Source organism: Neodothiora populina (assembly GCF_041146345.1).
Source record: "Neodothiora populina strain CPC 39397 chromosome Unknown canker_contig_3, whole genome shotgun sequence".
Classification (NCBI taxonomy): domain Eukaryota; kingdom Fungi; phylum Ascomycota; class Dothideomycetes; order Dothideales; family Dothioraceae; genus Neodothiora; species Neodothiora populina.
The window spans coordinates 1,309,537-1,329,190 of record NW_027191417.1 but is presented as its reverse complement, the minus strand read 5'-3'; the positions used below and the strand labels follow the sequence as shown (position 1 = coordinate 1,329,190).

Here is a 19,654-nt window from a genome sequence, read left to right as displayed (position 1 = left end):
TTTAGAAACGATGGGACAAGGAGGACAGAAAAGAAAAGAGAAGGATAGTCGGGCAAACGAAGGAAACATTGGTCCCGTCAAAAGACGTCAGACCTGCAAACCAGTAAAACCAAAAGTTCAATGGACAGAAATGAACAAATCGTCCCCTCTCTTGCTCGGCGTCAACTCCGGCTCCCACAACGGACTCTTGATCACCAAGTCCGGACTCAGCTGCGACGACGGCAAGACGCTGTTCTTGTGCTTGTGACCGGCTCTCGACGGCGAGCCCAGCTCCCCGACGCGCAGACCACGGAGCGCAGAGTTCTGTGAGTAGACACTACTGCCTCGCATGGCGGCGTGCTCGTGTCCCGCCACGTAAAGTCGCTGCTCCAGATCCAGCTGCACATCCTCGCCTCGCCGCTTCGTGAGCAGAGTCTGTTGTTTCTCGTCTGCGTGCGCGACGTCAGGCGAGAACGAAGTGAATTTGAACCCCGGCGAAGCCTGTCTCTCGTGCGCAGACGAGGGCGAGAACGCCGTCGACGATGCGGTCCATCTAGATACTGGAGGCGATCGCGGAACCGCCTGGTTCGACGGCCGGGGTATTTTGGGGTAGCGTAGCGTCGAGATGGGACTTTCCGCCACGTCGGAGAGCCGCTTGTTCGTTTCTTCTGGAGGCGTCACTTCTTCGGGATCGACGGACTCGAAGTCGGTCGTGTCGGAGGCGTAAGACATGTGTGATGGCTTCGGTGGTGGTAGTCTTGGCATCGGATCCGCCGCACTGAGCCTATAGGGGCTACGGAAAGCGATGACCGGCGTGCGGCTGTCGTTGCTGGTATAGTAAGCTGGAAGATAACTGATTGCGCTATTGGGCGGCATCGATATGCGGTTGGACCTCCTGCGCATCATCGACGGTGAATCCGGAGTCAACTGAGTTGGTGAGGGCAAGGGATGAGAATTGATCGCGCCTCCTTCCGGCATCGGGGGTATCTCTAAAGAAAGACTGGGGTGGTACATCTCTTCTGGAGAAAGCGTGTACTGCTCTGCGAACCGTGGCTTCATCGTCGGCCTGGTGTTAGGTCGTATAACCATCAAGGGTGAAGAGGGCAAGCTAGGAATGTGTTTAGATTGACGCATCTTGCCATCCTCTTCGAACATGGTAAACGTCGTGGCATTGCTGTCAGGTCTAGGAGGTCTCGGGGGCTTCCACTTGGCTCCTACTGGGCTCATCGTCTGTCCCAAGGATGGTTCCTTCTGCGCTGGCCACTGTGTGACTGGACGATAGACCGGGATCGGCGGGACTGGCTTATCGACGAGAGAGACTCGTTGCTTCGACGTGTTGGGAGCAGGTGGGGGTGGTGGCGGGGTTCGGTAGACACGATTATGCTGTATGGTTTCTTCGGGAACCCGAACGGGATCGTGGCGTTGCCCGCGGATCACATATGCAGAGGGCGGAAACGCCGCGTCTGGCGAGGGTGACTTGTCAACAAAGTCAAATGAGCCGTGATTCCTCTTCTCCTTTTTCTCTTTTCTTTCCTTCTTTCGTCTGATGCAGACACAGCAGAAAATGAGTGCTATCAAAAAGCCCACACCAGCGATGGTGCCGAGAGACACTTCGACTGCTTGTCCCCCGGTCAGCGTGCCAGACGAATGTGACTCGGGGGAAGTGCTTGTGGTATAATCAGATGATGTCGCCGAAGCTGTAACCAACGGGGAATTATCTGAAGTAGATTGACTCGACGAAAGCGGAGAAGTCGTGACAGTACTAGTGACCAAAATAGATGCGTGAGTAGATGCCGAACTCGACAAAGACGTGGCCGTCGAGGTGCTTCGTGATGAAAGAGTCGAAGAACCAATCGTAGTAGCCGTGACCGAAGAGCTCAGCAGTGTCTGGCTCACAGTCTCAGAGGCAATAGTCGTAGACACAGTGAGGACCCCACTATGCGTAGGAGAAACGGCTTTCGTCTGCCCAGAGCACACGCTATACGCACTCGCGCTATATGCACCCATGCTCGCGGGCTTGTCGGCGGCTTCCTGCTTGCATCCATTATTGAGGCAGATGAGAGCGGTCTCCCCCAGCGTCAATCCTTGCACACTGTAATGCGAGCATAAGCACCCCAGATCGGAAGGACTTGAGCAGACGGTGGAGTTGAAGTTTTGTTGGATCGCAGTGGCGACACACTGCTGTGCACATGACGGTATGCCTTTCAATGAATCGCTAGGTGATGTGTTTCGCTTGACCATTTGGTCTTGTGCTCGAGTGTGGAAAAACGTAGGTAATAGCATGATGCGTGAATCTGGAAGGTCATCAGGAAATGTATGTCTTTGACCGGATAAGACACCATCAAGACATGCTGAGTGAGATGATATATCCTACCGTATTAAGAGGACCGGCCTGTTCTCGGTGTTGAATGCATTAAAATGTAATACTCTGTCAATTGTAACAATAAGACAATAACCGACCAGCGGTAGAAGGGTAATAGGAATTAAGTAAGAAAAAAAGGAGCAAGGAAATGTATTGACAGAGAGCAGACAATAGGGAAGGAAGTGAAGAGATGAAACAACCAAGGAGGAAGTTGATGTGAGTATACATCGACCTACTCTTAAGGCGCGAAGGAAATATTGTACGCAACCGCCCGACTGTCGTCATTGTACCGATGCAAGGCAGATGAGCGCAGCAAAGCGCCTAGATGCTATATTTCGCCATCCCATCGACATGATGGGAGTTACTCTTCGCTCGAGGCCGGGCGCTTGGAGAAACCTCATGCACAGCACGGGCCCTGCGAGTCGCTGCTCGAAGCCAACAGGAGTAACACTCGCTTGAGCCCACATGTGACTGTCGCAATCATGTACGTGGGCGTAGATGATAGAGGTATGAAATCTGAATCTCACGATAGAGAAAGAGGTGGAAGGAAAATGATGAAGAGAAAGAACAAAGCACAAAAGTGCCTCGCCGCTCAAATAATGGGGTATCCTGCTGTCAACAAACAAAGTGAACATCTTGTACCCTAATCTACTCCCAAGACCCGAAAACAGTCGTGATCATGTACGTCGACATCTCTCGTTCTGCGCTCGATCCGTTAAATTCCTAACGTCGCCCTCTCGAAACCATGCCGGAGGCGCCCATGTCAAAACGCCAAACCCAAATCCAACTCCGAATCCACAAAAGAACAATTTTCCACAGTTCAGACTGCAATGGCGAAAAGAGTGTTTTCCCTCAGATCTTCGACCAGATCAGCAACGTTACTCAGGTATTGACCGAGCATTTGTTGTTTCTCTTCTGTCGTTCTTATAGAGCGCACGTCCACTTGACCAGGCGGGCCGGCCTTTATTGGGACATGCTTGCTCGGGCGTCTCTGATGTCCCGGTCTTTCAGGATTTGACGACGTTTCGGGCATCAGATAGAAATATAGGAACTCGACGACTTTCATCTTGACTTCCTTGGATGTCCCTCTCGACTTGAACAGGCTTGCGACGGTGAGTAAACCGTCCATCTGTTCGAAAGTGCGGGTACTTTCAGGCGTTGCCAGGAGTGCCGTCACGAGGACCAGAAGTGTCTGTGCTTGTATAGCCGGAGGGTTGGTAGCGTCAAGGAGGTCAAGGAGAAGCATCATGAATATCTCGCGTCGGAACAGCGCGCGTGAAGGAGGATGTAGAAGAAGTATGCCTTGGAGAAGATCGAGTGCGGAAAGAATAAGCTGGTTGGATTGGGTGCCTGCGCAAGTATAATTAGTCAATCGTAATGCTTATGAACGTCCTTTGCTTCATGCCACTTACCATTCGGCATCCCTAGTAGTGTCTCGAGACATGTGATGAGTTGCGATGAAACTAAAGAGTCCAGATAAGCGGATGAACGTCAATTGAGGCTATAGCCGAAGAGCAGCAATACCATTCCACTCGAAGCTTTCCTGCAATCTAAAGAATTCTCTGAACGCGGGATCCTCTGCGACCTGCTGCAGACTCATAGGCACCGTGCTATCGCTCAACACTTGAGTGGAAGGTCGTCTCTTCTCCTTCGCTCTGGGCGCCGGATTCGGAAGACATATTTGTGCCAAGAGTCCCTCGATCTGACGGATGCCTTTGCGGATCTTGAGACCATCCTTGGACGAGAGGTTGTCAAACGCGAGTGAAAGTAGCGCCTCCATGACTGCTTCTGCGCCGGACGCGCAAGCGCTGTGGATAGTAAAGAAAACAAAGGAAGTTTGACGAGTCAGCAGGAGATCAACAACCGCGGTTGACCCAACAGCAATACGAGGAAGAGTAAGAGAATACAGAAAGCAGAGGACCAGAGTGGATAGAAGAAACAATAAAAATACACCCGAGGTCAAGGATGGATCAAGGTGTGGCTACTGCTGTTGCAGTTGGGCGGCCATGGGAAAAGAGATCGGGCTGCGAGAGGCTGGCGACAGAACAGCTAATGTCAGAGTAAGGTATAGAGAAGAGGATCAACCCTGATGATTGTTCCTATCTCCGCACATGCCTTGAAGATGATGACTATTATTATTTATCGAGCCGTTCGCCCAAAGTCATCAAACAAAGTTGGCAAAGCAACACGGACCCTTTGTTGATTCGAGACAATCGGGCAAATCACCGTCCTGCTCGCCATTAATTTACCACTAGCGGTCACTTCGTCGCTCATCCTGGTCTGGGGAAGTGACTTTTCTCTGGCATGTTAAATGAATATATACCTGATTGCCGAGATATAACTAAGACAAGACCTTAGATAGTCGACGGCGATTGCGCCATGGTCGAGGTCATTCTATTACTAGGGATCTTTAGGTTGTAGAGCGACACATCTGAGGCAGGGCTTAGCGTGGCTGGCCAGAGCTGAGGTACCTTAAGGCGGGCATCTTAGGTACACAACACGATACGTCATGTTGGCTTCTTACCATTACTTTTGCATCTTCTTGAATTGCGGTATGGTAAGGTAGGTAAGTGTGTACCTCAGGTACTTGTACTCCACCAGGTGGCCACACCTTTTGAGTACCTAAGGCAACCAACCGGTCAATACACTTAGACCGCCTGTCAATCTCGGTGTAGTCGCGCTGTGACTTGTATATATTTTTGTCTTGTTCTCTCTAATATTTGCTCGTTGCGCCGCAGAGAGCTTCTGCTACTTTATCACTGTTCTACATATCTTCCGGGCAATGGCGACAACAGAGCGACCGCCGGTGTTGCGAGTTGGGGAAGACATGCATTTCGAGCGATTGCTTTTCTATCCCAAGTTGTAGCGGTGGTGATACAAGAAATCCGAAGCGACTTGCGCACTTGAGCAGCAACAAAACGTCTGCGACTATGGGTGTAGTATTCCGTCCATCCTCGCCATGCCGAACCAGGCCAAGTATTTGAAATTTCATTGCACTAAGCAAAATAACTCTTCCAAAGCACGCCCTCGAGATCCTCCAGTTGTTCGGGACTGAAAGCCTGTGATTTTGTGTTAGTTGTGTTTTGCTTCGTCTCATGATTATACTTTATATACCTTCACATCGACATGCCAGGTATCCTGCCTGGTCTTCTTGAATTCGCTGAGGATGGCCTTGACACTCTTGCCAACCATACCCGGGTCGTTTGCCGCCTTCATGGCCAGCGTAGCAAGCACCTCTGGAAGCCAGCCTGGTGGGGGACTTGCGTACGGAAAGGCTTGCACAAGCGCTCCCAGGCCCAGAGCAGCAGCGTGTCGGTTCAAAGCGACCTTGTTCTGCTCGGGTGTGGAAGTGCCAGGAGGTCCGGCAAGTCTGTTGCGCTTGGGTAAAGGATTGTCCACCAGCAGCTTGGTGAAGTGCTTAATAAGTGCCGAGACAGTACGCTCCCGGAACGCTGTCGGGGAGCATCTGATCATGCCCGAGATGGTTTGCGCTGCACCTGCACGCACCTCTATCTGGACATCGTGCAACATTCCAGTAACACAATCAAGGAGTTCTTGGGCCTGGTGCTGCTTCATGAGGAAGATGTGGCGGAAAAAGATCACCTGGATATTAATCAAGACTCGTAGACGCTGATGCCATGACGTACTGGTCTTGCCAATGTGAATGAGGCTCTCGATGAAAGCCTTGTCCTCCTCAGATCGATGGGGGATGTTTGGCAGATGACGGAAGACAAGATACGCCAGTGCCTGGAGCTCCGGGTCCTCCTTGATGTCCATCATGTGAAGAAGCTGTTTCATGAAAACATCAGGGAAAAAGCTGACGAGTGAGGTACACTCGAAGCTGTTCAGTGCAGTTTCTAACCAGAGCAACACAGTCTTGCTGGCCTGGGTGTAAGAAGTTGGTGTTTGGATGCCAGCGGGGCGCTCAATACGCCACTTTTCAAGGCGCTCGAAGACGTCTGTGATCATGTCTGTGAACTCCGGAGTAGGCTGATAAGGTTTCGTGCCGATGGAGGAAGCCTGCTTCTGCGCATCGAGTAGCGTTCTGGTGTCCTTATAGGACTCATGATATCTTGTCCTGAAGATGGTTGCCAGCGTTAATCCCATCTGCTCTCGCACACCCTTGTAAGGATGATCAATGTGTTTCAGGAAGTCCTCAACAATTGGCTTCTCCATCTGGAAATGCCAACCCTGATTGTTAATCACGCTATTGAGTAATTGGATTCTTGAACTCTCCTTGAAAGCTGCATTTGTTTCCATGTCGAGCCTGAAGCCAGCCAGCCAGTCGATGAGTGGCCACGTCCTTCGTGGATCTTTGCCACTGATGACCAGATTCAGGAAAGCAGACCAGTAGGACAGATTCTCTGGTGTGAGACCTTCTTGGAAGATGCGGCGCACAATGGGAAAGGCAAACTCCCACACTTGCTCTCTGATGGAAGGCCGGAAGTCTTCCGCAGTCGTCATCAAGGCTCCGAGGATCTCTGCCGTGGCGCGATGCTGATGCCTGTCACTACCATCACCAAAGGTTGCCTTGGTGAGGTCCTGGATGTCTTCAAACGTCGTTGGAGTGAGCCCATCAAATACAAGGTCAAAAGCAAACGCAATTGTCATGGCATTTGTCATCCTGAACCTATCCCAATGGGTATCTTTGGGCTCTTGCTTGAAGTATGAGAAAAGCGTCGAGAACCAGCGACGATCAAGCACTTTCCCGATCTTTGTGCGCATATTCTTCTCCACGTCGTCATAGCTGAGTTCGCCCATATGTGTCTTGTAAACCTTCATAGTGTCATTCCACACAAGCCATCCAGGAAAGTCATTATCGACATAGTAGTCTGCCTGAGGCTTCGCGAAAGATTCGAGATGTCGCGAAGTCCAGCTAGGATCATCCTTTCCGGTAGGCACAGTCAAGCGATCAGAGGGGAACTGCCTGTCCATCAGATAGTTTTCGTATTTGTGTCCCGTCAAGGCCCTTGTCTGGATAAGGTTGAAGATGGCCAGAAGGGAATTGAAGTACAGCTGTCGGAGTGAAGGATGCGGGTCGATTGCACCGTTGACGATGAGACCTAACATGCCATCTGATGCGATGGTCTCGTACCGATAGTCTAGGCTGACAACGAGGAGAGCGATTCGACTGGCTTTCTTCCAATGCGAGTCTTTGATCATCGTTACGAGTTCTCCAGCTAATTCTGCTTTCCTTCTCTCGATCACGGCTCTACGCCTCTTGATGCGCTCCTGCTTGGGAGGCAACATAGCCTTGGCATCTTCGATGGAAGAAGCGATGGTAGGTGTATTACTCCCTGCCTGCTTATGCTCGGCGGGCCAGATATTGTCGACTATTTGTTCATCCAAGACGACCATGCGATCCAATGCTTTGCACATATCAGAAACCTGGAAGCTAGCGTTTCCAATTAGCTTCTGTATACTTGGCTTGTCTGCTTCTGACACTCTGATGAAAAGCCTGATCAATCTTGGTGTGAATCTCCAGTTTCGTCCAATCGGCTTTGCGAGACTGCCAAAGAGCAACGAAAAGACGGCGCCTTTGATGCGCGAGAAATCACCCGCCTCTACTGCACTCTCTAGCGCATCCAGAAGCGAAGGTATGACCAGCGGCTTCGATCCGATAATGCACTTGACGGCGGCCTCGGCGGCGGTTTGAGCTGTACGTCGGATATCTGTGTAAACAGACACACTAGATTGTGCTAGATCTAGTAGTAAAGTCTTGTCCAGATCGGACGCGGCTCGAGGGGATTCGTTGTAGCGTAGTCGCTGGAAGTGATAGACATTTGCTCGCTTGACAAGCAAAGGACGGGGGTAAACTTTTCGAGTTCCACTAAACTTAAAGGGGTGGATATCTGCAGCCAATAGGCGCGTCAATCTATCGAGCACGTGGGCAGATCGTTCGATTCCTATGTCGATGAACCACGAACGATATGCCATATATAGAGCGTTGAAGGAAAGGACGTCGTCTTCTTGATTGCGCACCAAGAACTCGTGAACACGGTGCAGAGCTTCACCTGCCTGGCGCCTCAAGGAGTGAACAGCTTCGTATTGGGAGCTATTCGAATCCAGTGGGTATCCAGTAGGATAGTGGAATGTCTTTCTGATCTTGTCATCATCTGGCTCAGCCAAGTCGTCAGAGCTTTCTTGTGCTTCAGGCTTTTGCACGTGGCCGTTCATGCTCGTGTCTTGGAATGTTGTTGGCGTGACAGTCTCGTCGTCTGAGCGGAAGAAGCACGAGACGCCGGATATGACGAGTCGCAACAGCACTAGATTGCGCGAGACTTCATCAGACCACTCCTTTCCTGTGCCATCTCGCTTGACTGGTGAATCGTCGCCCGTCAACGCCTTGAGTGCTTCGATAGAGCGACCACCTTGGGACTCGAAGATTTTGACAGCAAAATTGATCTCAGCTGCATTCGGAACATGCCATTCAATGTTCAGAGACTTGGGGTCGACGATCTTACCCCAGTCCTTTGGGGCCAAACCTCGTTCGAGGTCACTCTTCTCATATAATGACAAGTCAGTAGTATACGTCACTGTGAGATTTAGCAGCAGATGATGCACAAAGTTTGAGACATGTACGAGCGGAATACCCTTGCACTTGTCCTGCATGTACCCAGCGATGCCAAGAAGCTCTCCCTGGAAATCTAACACATCGGACCCGACATGTACCACGCACATGCTCAGCAAGCTGATGTTCCACACAAGAGCGCGATCTCTTGGGAGAATTTCGGAGCCTGATGTGCGGCTAGACCCAGCACCGTTCTCATCAATCTCGGTACGAATGCTGGATAGCAGATCTGGTAGTAGCCTTGCCAAAGCCTTCTTCGGCGACACTTTGACCAGTGCATTACAGATAAATGCCATCGCGTCTCGAGCCTGATGCACCACATGATTCGTTATGAACTTGGCCACTTGTTGCAGAGCAATGTCATAAAGCTCGGGTGATAAGGCAGCGAGCAGTGGCGAGAATGCTGCTGGCAGGGTGTTAACCACATTTTCCTCGGGAGATCCACTCTTGACACGAGAGGCATCCGGTAGGTTTTGTAGTAAGGTAAAGACGCGGCCCAGGAAAGAAATCAGGAATTCGGCGAATCCGGCTGTAGACGAGCGGAGAATCATCTCTTCTTCTGCATCTGTGAGTTCGGCCTCGTAGTCGACGCTGATAAGAGCTCCTTCGCTTTCGAATCGTTCCACCTGTTGTGTTACCCATTCCACTGCTACAGCCGTCCCGCCAGCAAGGACTGCGGCTTCCTCGCCATCGACATCCATGTCACCATCGGTCTGCGCCGATTTTGTTTTTGTGAGATCGTGTAAGGGGATGTTGTAACAAACGGACTGAATGAATGCGAGGGAGTTCATAGTCTTGTCCAGATCATTGGCATCAATACCGGGCAGGGACAAGCCAAGCAAGGTAGTGAGGTGACACCTGTAGCCCTTGGTGCGTGCCATGATCTTGGATAGCATCTGCAGTGCTCTGATAGATGAGATTGTCCTGTGGACTTCTACTAATCCTTGCATTGCCGGATAGATGCGTTGCAATGCGCCGGGGAGGATCAGATTTGGTTCGAGGTACGCAAGGCTCTGCAGGGTAGAAAGGGAGTAGTTGACGGCTGTACCGCTCTTGGCATATATGCCCATGAAAACAACTTCACGTAAACACAAGACAAATCGCCGCCTCACAGCTTCATTGAGTCTTCGATCTTCCGGCACCTCGTACTCTCCACTCGCTTCCCTGTTCCAGCGCATGACAAAGAAATCTGCGAGGTAGTAAACAAGCTGCGACAGTGACTTGGTCCATGCGCCCGAATTGGAGGGATGGAAGAATGTCTCTATGCCCTGGATGAGACCTTCGAGGTGGTGAAGAACGGACTTCTCTTTGGCCTCAATACACGCCGGGGACAGTGACATGACGATCCATCTGGCAATACTATGTGCGGTGGGGTGCTTGCGTTGATCGCGCTCGAGCAACACAGATAGTCCAGCGTTCGCGTCGACATGGACACTGTACGGTGAAGAGGACTGTCCGACGGGGATCTCGAGCAACCTCAGGATCGACGTGAATATCAGGGACGATTGCTCGGGGGTGAAGATGCCACTTTCGGTGAAGGGAATATGCTCAGCAACGAGGCAGTCGCGAGCGAGGCGTGAGAAGAGGTCGATGAAGCGCTGATCCACGAGCATTGAGCGACCCACTATCGACCACAGATGGAACAAAGTAGGCAGGTATGCCTGGGGTTGTATCTCCTTCACATCTGGAGGTGGGGCGGTGGTGGGCAATGTGAGGTTGAGCAGAGCCAAAACCACGAAAGCATGCTCCGGGAAAGACATGCTGAAGAATGGGAGATACTCCTCCAGCATTAGAGGTATTTCTTTGGGGTCGAAGAATATCTGGGCAAATGTACATATTTTGGTAAGAGTGCGGATGTTACGCTTGCTGGAGAAGGTGTTCTGAGTGGCGAACTCGCTGGGAAGCACAAAGACCTTGATCTCCTTGTAAAGTGGTCTCCAGTCCAGAGTGAGGTCTTTGCCCGGGCGTAGGTAATGCTTGCGTTTAGTCAAAACCATAAACATACTGGCAAACCGCTCTGCAACAGCATATTCGAGCCCTGGGGCAAGAGCGAGTTCGTAGTATAATTTGACCAGAGCAGTCCTTTGTTGCTTGGTTAGGTCGAACTTCAACGACATCCAGCCACGGATCTCCCTCGTCCAGTGCACCGCTCCAGGAACAAAGTCGCCTCCTGCCACAGCTATGTATAGGTGTTTGATCATCTCGTCCACATCCTGTTCTCTTTGCGCGCGAGACTCGGTCTCATACGGCAGGTATTTGGTGTATGGAAAGACGCGCGGTCTCAGACGCCCGAGTGGTGATGTCTGTTCGTCGCTGGCATCGCTCATGATACTCTCGCTGCCGCTCGGAGTCGCCACCTGGTCACCGGCAAGTAGACCATTTGATCTGACCCCGAGCCCATGCCCCTGTGAGTGCTGTTGCTCATGATTCGAAACCATGATGGGCAATGTTTGGAGTGAAGTCACGACAAGCACTCATTGATGACCAACGCAGAACAAATCGTGAAGCACTTTTCGTCTGTAGCCGTGGTCAGGAACGGTCCGGTACGCTATGCAGTAGTTCGTTCTGTATGCAAGGTAGGGGGATGGGGGGGCGAATTAAACACTCACACGACACACTCTGTAGCTGATGTAGCACCAGCTTTAGTTCGTCCCGTCCCTCTGGTGAACAGCGGCTGGGCGCTGAAGTCTCACAAACACTTCGGCGAGATCAAAAAGTGAATGTTTTACGGTGTGTTTTATGCGTATATTGTTGTAGGAGAATGACACTGTGGGGTGTATGCAATGGTTTCTAATCAACGCTATGTTGCTTATTCGATGGCTGCTTGCTGGATGATGATGATGTCGCTTTCGCGCTAAGATTCGAGTGTCAAAGCTCCAGTTTGCTACGAGTCCAGTGCAAGTGCGAGTGTATTACCCCAGGCCGAGATGAAGTTGATAGATTGATAGCCAGAAATAGGCTTGGACGCGTTTCCGTCGCGTCGCCTTGTCGAGTATCACTTTTATCTAAAGACTCCAAGATCTATATGAATATACTCGTCAGTTGCGGAAAGCAGTCGTGATAATCCAGAAGGAACGCCAAATTATAGGCTAGAAGCAAGCGACAAGAAGCAGGTGCAAGATATATCGTATGTCCTTTCTAGGCTGTCACAGGTGTACGCAAGTCCTAGAGGGAAGGCGCAGGAACCTTACCAAATCTCGGCTGCTCGCCTCCAAGGCTTCCGAAACAACTCATCGCCATTGCCTCGGGAGTCCTATTCCTGTTACTCGGGTCATCTGACCTTGCTAATTGCCTCTTTCATGGCCTACTACAATATTGATGCCATCTTGACTGATGCCCAAGTATGTTCAGAACATGGTTCTCGATGGAGCTTTGCTGACCGAATGCGCAGAAAGTACCTTGCACATTCGAGCTGACTGTCCCAGGATTGGGCTATCTCCAGGGCAATGCAGGCGAGGATGTCAGTATGCCCAGCGTATAGGACTGTGAACGACTCCTGACCCCGTCACAGATGAAACAAGGCACCAAAGTGGACCTACCACTGTGGTTAGGCGAGATGCTTGCTGTCAGGTAGGCACATCCATAGACGAATGATGCACCTTTACGACCCCACCGTGGACTGATGAACCGCAGTAATCCTGGAGGTTCTTCGTCGTTGGCAACATTGGATCTCCCCGCTGCGCTATCACACCGTGTCATGAATGCGCTCAAAGCAGATCCAAAGACAGTCGACCTCAGAGCACAAGCGCCGCATTTCTACAATGTGGGCGCGCGCATGCTTGAGCTGTTCGAGGAAGAGGATATGGTGGATATCCTGACCGATGTATGCTTTGTTTTCCTCATATGTATGCACTATTGCCTCTCACTGACGATTGCAAAGACATTCAAGCAGCGTGCTGCCGAAATAGCAGATCAGGCACACAATCCCCGGAGTGTGCTAGGTGAGGGCGCAGAATTTACAAAAGGGCTAGAAGAGAACGAAAGGCAATGTAAGTTGAGGTTTGGGATCACTGAGACCGAGGGAGTTGATTAACATAATCTAGTATTCCGATCAGCCCACGATGGGGCAAATGCTGTCAAGAAATGGTTCGAGACGGCTCAAAAGACTTGAAGACATGGAATGCCCATGACTTCAACGATGACAAATCTTCCGACGAGTGCAGCTTGCGCTCATGTCGCCGTTACATCATGCTCGCTCGTAAGGTGTATAGACCTAGCATCAGAAAACACTACGCGACAGCTCCAACGGAACCGTGGCATTGATGGCAAGACCAAAACACCAGCGAATCTAGAGCAGGAACCCGGCACGAGACCCATGCAATCACGATATCCATAGATGATTAGAAAGATAATAGCATTACACCAAGCATATTTTTGGAGAGCAACGATCACTGTCACAAGGCGGAACACAGTATCCAAGAGCACATGCATGATCGATAACGGCAACCCAGGACTGAAATATCAAAGTCGGGTATCATTGTGAATCATCATAAGTAGCCTTAAATCTGAAGGCTGGAAAATGCCATTTGCCAATACGAAAAGCTTTTTCCGCTGCCCCTTTGCAGATAACGCCAGAAAGTCTCAACCAACCTGTCAATCAAAACGCTTAGATCTTGATGGCAGACTCGAGAGCCTTTCTCTTCTTCTCCTGGCGAGCGTTGGCCTTGGCACCCATGATACCACCACCCCAGTGACGCTTGGACTCCTCGGTCTTCTCGAGGTATCCCTCCTTGACGGCGGAGACGAGCTTGGAGAGCTCGGAGCTGTCCTCGGAGCGGACCTCGGTGATGGCGAGGACGGCGGCGGTCTGGGATTGGAAGTTAGTTTCACAGCTCCTGGAAAAGGCTTCGACTTTGGAAACATACCTTCTTGTGGACGACCGTGCCGAGTCTCGCCTTGCCCTTCACAATGGCGTAAGGGACACCCATCTTACGGCAGAGAGCGGGAAGGAAGATGACGAGCTCGATGGGGTCGACATCGTTGGGGATGAGGACGAGAGAAGCCTTCTTGTTCTCAATGAGGCCGACAACGTGGTTAAGACCGTACTTGACGGTGTAGGGCTTGGAGGAGACATCCTCCTTCTTCTTGCCCTCCTTGATGGCGGTGGCCTCCTTGGTGAGACGCTCCTTCTTGTCGGCCTTGGTCTCAGGGCGGTACTTGTTGAGGAGCTTGAAAGCCTGGGCAGCAGTGTTGCGGTCAAGAACCTGCTGGAACTGGGCGATCGCTGGGGGGACCTTGAGGCGCATGTTCAAGATCTTGCGCTGGCGCTGGAGGCGGACATACTCGGGCCATCGCACCATGCGCGAGAGGTTGCGCTTGGGCTGGATGTCCTGGCCGATACCGAAGTTGCGGGAACGCTTCTCGATGAGAGGGTTCTGATCCATGTCAGAATCGTCGTGGGTATGCAAAGGAAAGGAAGGGGAAATCAGCAACATACCTTAGGGGCCTTCTTCGAGTTGCCAGCCTTGCCCTGGGGGAAGGGGGCGGCCGCGGCCTTCTTTCCTGACTTTGGAGGCTATCATTGAGAAAACCAATCAGCAAATGCTCATGCTTGATTGTTTTGTCTCTAGAGGGTCGCACTGAGTATTTCTACTGCAGATACAAAAACCCAAGCCATTGATCATTGCCCATCCTCGCGAAGAGGTACGACTAAAAGTCTGCTGCTGCGACAGACACGTGCAGATTTTCATCTGGACATGCTGCGCTGCGAGCGCACGCATTCAATGCTCTTTCGAGAGTCATTTGTAGCTTACCATTTTGATTGACTTGACGAATGAAAGTCGGCGGTCGATTGTCTGGAGTCGCAGCTGAACAAAAGAAAGATCTCTGTAAATTCCAGCGTTCGAATTTGAAGATGTGCGCCAAGTCTGTGCACGGGCGGATGCGGTATACTGTATCACGTGATGGCTGAGTCCGACGAAATCTTGGCATCACGGCTTTGGGCTCTAGTGCAGATCCTGTTTATCGACGCTTCGTCGCTTAAGAGAGTACGTACCTGTCGTGGTCATGCTGGTCCATATCTCACCTTGACCTCCAGATCTGTTCAATGTTGATTAGTAGGTTATGTTGAGGTAGCTATCAGTAGAGCGAAGCAATGTGAATCAGCAAGCCAAACCCGACCATTGCTTGTAGAACTTCATAAAGCTTTTTCGCGACGACCGCCTCTACGGCACATCTCCTGCCGAACCTTGGCGATGAGAGACTGCCTACCCCTCATGCACCAAAGACAGACTCCCACGATCGTGGTAAGGGAGTATCTTCTTGCCGAATCGGAGAGAGTCATATCTATCGGCTACGAAAGTCCGCAAATAGTCAGAGCGGTCGCTTGCACTTCGACCTGCTGCATGACTTTGGTGGGGCTTGTTGGTAGATGAGCCCATGGCTATAACGCTGCGTCCAATCGCACAACGGCATGGCAGCACCAGTTCGCTCATGCAATCTTGAACCGGACTTGCCTCCACAATTCGTCGCACAACCCTGAGCGCCCTCCATTTTGGTGCGGAATAACCTCGAGCCATGCATCATGGGTGCCGTCCATACAGATGCCCTACGCTGTGCTCTGATCGGAGACCATCCTGTTCCAAAGCACGTGTAAAGCTTGACGTTGACTATTGGCATGCGGGGCCAATTAAGCTTCGTGCTTCATTGAGGTACTGAACATTTGGTTCATGCAGGCCTTAGTGCAAGAACACATCATTCGTCAACCACAACTTACCTCGCCTAGCCTGTACCTATGATGTTATGATGCTTGACAGCAGTATGGGAATCGAGAAGATCCGTACGAGGTTGCAGACGGGACCACAGTATATAATGTTAGGTTTACCCGCGGCCTCCAACACACCCAGGCAACGCTTCGCCACTCGTCTACTATTCATCGTCCAAGTAGCTCTTGCCATTGGTTCAATTGGCTTCTTCGTTATGCTCTACAAGTCATTCGCCTGGGGTGCCATAGCTACCTGCGTCAATGCCGCTGCGGTAGCGAGGCAGGAGTCGTCCTCGAGTTCGGTGCCTCAGTACTTCCAGACTCAACCCATGCTATACCCGGGTAGGTAAATGAACGCTGAACCAGAAACCCGCTCATACTCATTGTCCTAAAGGTCCAACACCTACTGGTGATCCGGCTTTTCTTGCTGAGACCAATGCCGCTCCATTCTCTGGCACTAGTTACATCCCAAACACTCCATTGGAGACACAGGTGCCCATCGCTGGTAACACCAACAGTGGAAATATCTTCCAAATGATGGGCCAATTGAGCCATTATTTTCCAAATCCAGATGGATTCGGTGTGGATGAGTATCCCTTACCATCAGGTGCAAAGATTGTTCAATTGAACATGCTTTCTCGTCATGGTTCACGTTACCCAACCACCGGCTCAGGCGCATCCAACTTTGGCGCCAAGCACTTCAACATGACTGGAAAAGCTAACTACACCGGGGATCTCTCATTCCTGAATGACTGGACCTACAAGCTTGGGGCCGAGATTCTTGTGCCTGTAGGAAAGCAGGAACTTTTTGACTCTGGAACGCTTCACCAGATTATGTATGGCCATCTGTATCCCAACAACGGCTCGAAGATTATTGCTCGTAGTACGACCCAAAGCCGCATGACCGAGTCGGCCGAGTACTTCCTTGCTGGATTTTTTGGACTACAGTGGCAGCACAATGCAACACTCGAACTTATCATTGAGAACACCACGGGCGTGTGGAACAACACGCTTGCTGGCTATTACAATTGCAATAACTCCAACACATATCGCAACAGTGCAGGAACAAATGCTACAAATGAATGGGCCAGCATCTATCTTGCAAACGCCACTGCACGACTACGGGAGCTCGCTCCTGGATTCAATTGGACTGTGACCGACACTTATAATGCTCAGAGTCTCTGTGCCTACGAGACAGTCGCTCTGGGCTATTCGGCCTTTTGTGGTCTGTTCACTTACGACGAGTGGCAAGGATATGAGTACTCCATCGATATCAGCTTCAGTGGAAACAATGCATTCCAGAGTCCAACTGGCCGAGCTGTTGGTATCGGCTACGTTCAAGAACTTCTCGCACGCCTCACCAAGCACACTATCGACAGCCCAGCGGGCCAGCTCAACTTCACGCTCGACAACATGACAAGTACTTTCCCTCTCGACCAAAGTCTGAACTTCGACTTCTCGCATGACACCAACATCATGGCCATATTGACAGCTATGGGTTTCACCCAGTTCGACACCTTCTTGCCTGCCACACATATGGTTCCCCATGACCTCGTTGTCTCCCACCTCGTAAGTGAAGTCAAACCATGTTTGCTCATACTGTTCTCACAAATCGCACAGGAGCCTTTCGGCGCGCGTCTCGACATGGAAGTCATCAACACCCCTGCTCCCCTCAACGCTTCCCGGAACGCCACAGATACATACATTAACGGACCACCCACGACCTACGTCCATTTCATCCTGAATCAGCGTACTCTGCCAATGTTCAAGTCTTTCCCCGTCTGCGGCGTTCGAGACGACGGCTGGTGCGAGCTGTCAACTTTCGTCGAGGTTCTGAGCAGCAAACTCGAAGAGGCGCAATATGACTTCTCTTGCAACGGAGATTATCCCACCAAGTAAGCCCATCATGACTACTCACTGTGTTTTCCGATGACGGCGACGACTGACTTGCCTTTCCAGCCCCTATGGTACTGTGACCAACGGTGTTCCTCTTGAGCGTGACACGACTTTTGCCGTATAGACTGGCTTTGTACAATCAGGGGGATATGCATAGACAAAAATGTAGCTCCTACGACCGGCGCGCCGATCAAACAGTACAATAATATGTAAATTAGTTATAACCACATATGCCGGCTACAATGATTTGCACGTATTACCTCTCAGACTTTTCCACATCGTATTATATAGTGGTCACTAGTGCATGGGTCTCGCATTTTGCAGCAATTAGTGAAGGTGACAGGTGAACGTGCTGTCAAAGCAGTACTTCTCGTTCGCAGACCATGATTCAAGAGGCGCCAAGCTCTTTGCAGTGATTTATTTGCTGAAACATTGAGAACATATGTATCGTTTACCATATCACAAAGCAAGCCTGACTTCAAGAGCATTGCCGAAGCAGCCTCAAAAGTTCTCGACAAAGGTACCAATATCAAGCTCTTTCGCCAGCCTCACCAGCTCAGCTCCAATGACAACATCCATTAGTCCCAAGCCTACAGACTTGTAAATGACATTACCCTGAAACAGCCACTCCTTGAGACCAGACGAGTTATCGACCTGGATTCCACCTTCATCGCCCTCGCTGCCCTGGCCCATTTCCTTGGCTTGCTTGGCCGCTTCCTTACGCAACATGACTAGTTCGCCTAGCTCGACCACTTGGTCCGGCTGCAGACCGGCTTGGATGACCTCGCCCGCTTCTTGCAGACAAGCCTCCACGCTGTCCACGATGACAGCGCCGCCTTCCTTCTGGTGCTTGTGGTAATGACGGTGTTCATGGTGGGGCGCGACCGCGCTTCTCAGCACGTCCGGGTGCAGCTCTAGCATGTGGGGCTTGTACGATCCGATAAGTGCGATGTAGCGCGCTTTCTGCCTTCCGCCTGGGTTGAGCAGGTAGGAGGCTGGGAAAAGAGGTTGCGTGCTCGGGGTACAGCAGAATATCACGTTTGCGTCTCGCACGTATTTCTTCATCAGGCGGCCATACTCTCCGTGTCCAGGGGTCAGGATTGATGTTTTCGTCTTGGTGTTGTACTTGTGCCCGATGAGGTTGTCAAATTCTGGATCGTTTGGGAATGGATTATAGATGGACATCAGCAGTTGTCGAGCTCGGTCAAAGGACCTGTTGACAACGTTTAGGTGATGGATGTCAGTGCCTCGGAGAAGCATGGCCAGACGGACGTGCCAGTATGCTTGCTTTCCGGCGCCAAACACGGTAATATCGTGAACGCTCTTGCGCTTCTTCATCAACATGGTGCTCGCCAGTGCTGTTCGGAATGCTGTCAGTTCCTCGCAGTTGATCATGGCACTCGGGTTCCCGACAGCATCGAATAGAGTGACGGATCCACGAGGGGTGGTAATAATTGATGTCGCTGTTGATGGACGACTGATCTTTTCCAAAGAAGAGCTGGTAGATATCGAGTTCGCCCGAGAAGACTTGGCATCACTACTAGCTGTAGAGGACAAGGACAACCTCTTCAAGTTCAAGGGGACAGTGGGTTCTTCAGGTGTGTCCAAGGTAATGATCTTGACGCCCAAGCCATTGTTGCTGCTCGCAGGCATAAAAAGAGTTGTCTTGCCATCGGCACGTTTTAGTGATGTTCGGTGGGGTTGATAACTTGAGCAACGTCCATCTTCCTCTCCAGCCATGGAGTATTGGTGCAACGCATCTGCCAAAGTTTGCTGAAGGTCTTCGATATCTTTCTTATCCAACAAATGCAACACTCTCCGCACGTTCTCGTCGGTGAGCACGGTCAAAGTCATCGTGATAGATGATATTTAACCCTGAGCAAAAAAAAATGAAACGCGCGAAAAAAAGCAGTCTTTCAAAGAGTTCGAGATGATGAAGATAGGGAAATATATGTTGATTGCCAAAGACCGGTAGATATGTTCCTCGCCCGTCCTTATCAACCTCGGACGATATGTAGAGCTCACAACACGGCTTGCTTGCCAGCTGACCCAAGTTTGTCACTAGCGAAGAAGGCCAAGGCCGAGTCGAGGTCCGTCTCTTGGTTTAGGACGTAGTATATTCCTGTATTTGTTTGTCACACGT

The 19,654-nt window shown here is 51.0% G+C and overlaps 7 protein-coding genes across 9 annotated transcripts; 2 read left to right on the top strand and 5 right to left on the bottom strand.

Moving 5' to 3' along the window:
• Positions 1–117: 117 nt before the first annotated feature.
• Positions 118–2,262, bottom strand: AAFC00_004853 (uncharacterized protein; the record flags this gene model as incomplete). 3 transcript variants are annotated; one of them, XM_069344556.1, is made up of 1 exon in its annotated part: positions 118–2,262. In XM_069344556.1, one exon carries the CDS (start codon positions 2,260–2,262, stop codon positions 118–120), a length of 2,145 nt encoding a protein of 714 aa, XP_069196980.1. The 3 variants fall into 3 exon arrangements, with proteins under 3 accessions (XP_069196980.1, XP_069196981.1, XP_069196982.1); XM_069344554.1 differs by having other exon boundaries at positions 118–2,220; XM_069344555.1 differs by having other exon boundaries at positions 118–1,206.
• Positions 2,263–3,161: 899 nt separating this feature from the next.
• Positions 3,162–4,121, bottom strand: AAFC00_004852 (uncharacterized protein; the record flags this gene model as incomplete). The annotated part of the gene is made up of 3 exons (XM_069344551.1): positions 3,162–3,691; positions 3,754–3,804; positions 3,866–4,121. 3 exons carry the CDS (start codon positions 4,119–4,121, stop codon positions 3,162–3,164), a joined length of 837 nt encoding a protein of 278 aa, XP_069196979.1.
• Positions 4,122–5,337: 1,216 nt separating this feature from the next.
• AAFC00_004851 (uncharacterized protein) lies at positions 5,338–11,350 on the bottom strand (the record flags this gene model as incomplete). The annotated part of the gene is made up of 2 exons (XM_069344550.1): positions 5,338–5,400; positions 5,456–11,350. 2 exons carry the CDS (start codon positions 11,348–11,350, stop codon positions 5,338–5,340), a joined length of 5,958 nt encoding a protein of 1,985 aa, XP_069196978.1.
• Positions 11,351–12,211: 861 nt separating this feature from the next.
• On the top strand, positions 12,212–13,023 carry AAFC00_004850 (uncharacterized protein; the record flags this gene model as incomplete). The annotated part of the gene is made up of 6 exons (XM_069344549.1): positions 12,212–12,253; positions 12,304–12,372; positions 12,424–12,482; positions 12,546–12,735; positions 12,793–12,901; positions 12,956–13,023. The coding sequence occupies 6 exons, from the start codon at positions 12,212–12,214 to the stop codon at positions 13,021–13,023; spliced, it is 537 nt and encodes a 178-aa protein (XP_069196977.1).
• Positions 13,024–13,518: 495 nt separating this feature from the next.
• On the bottom strand, positions 13,519–14,668 carry AAFC00_004849 (60S ribosomal protein eL8; the record flags this gene model as incomplete). Its single annotated transcript, XM_069344548.1, has 4 exons — positions 13,519–13,719; positions 13,778–14,287; positions 14,350–14,427; positions 14,666–14,668. 4 exons carry the CDS (start codon positions 14,666–14,668, stop codon positions 13,519–13,521), a joined length of 792 nt encoding a protein of 263 aa, XP_069196976.1.
• A 1,054-nt stretch (positions 14,669–15,722) lies between these two features.
• AAFC00_004848 (uncharacterized protein) lies at positions 15,723–17,635 on the top strand (the record flags this gene model as incomplete). Its single annotated transcript, XM_069344547.1, has 4 exons — positions 15,723–15,957; positions 16,010–17,184; positions 17,236–17,510; positions 17,575–17,635. The coding sequence occupies 4 exons, from the start codon at positions 15,723–15,725 to the stop codon at positions 17,633–17,635; spliced, it is 1,746 nt and encodes a 581-aa protein (XP_069196975.1).
• Positions 17,636–18,012: 377 nt separating this feature from the next.
• AAFC00_004847 (uncharacterized protein) lies at positions 18,013–19,365 on the bottom strand (the record flags this gene model as incomplete). Its single annotated transcript, XM_069344546.1, has 1 exon — positions 18,013–19,365. The coding sequence occupies one exon, from the start codon at positions 19,363–19,365 to the stop codon at positions 18,013–18,015; it is 1,353 nt and encodes a 450-aa protein (XP_069196974.1).
• Positions 19,366–19,654: the final 289 nt, after the last annotated feature.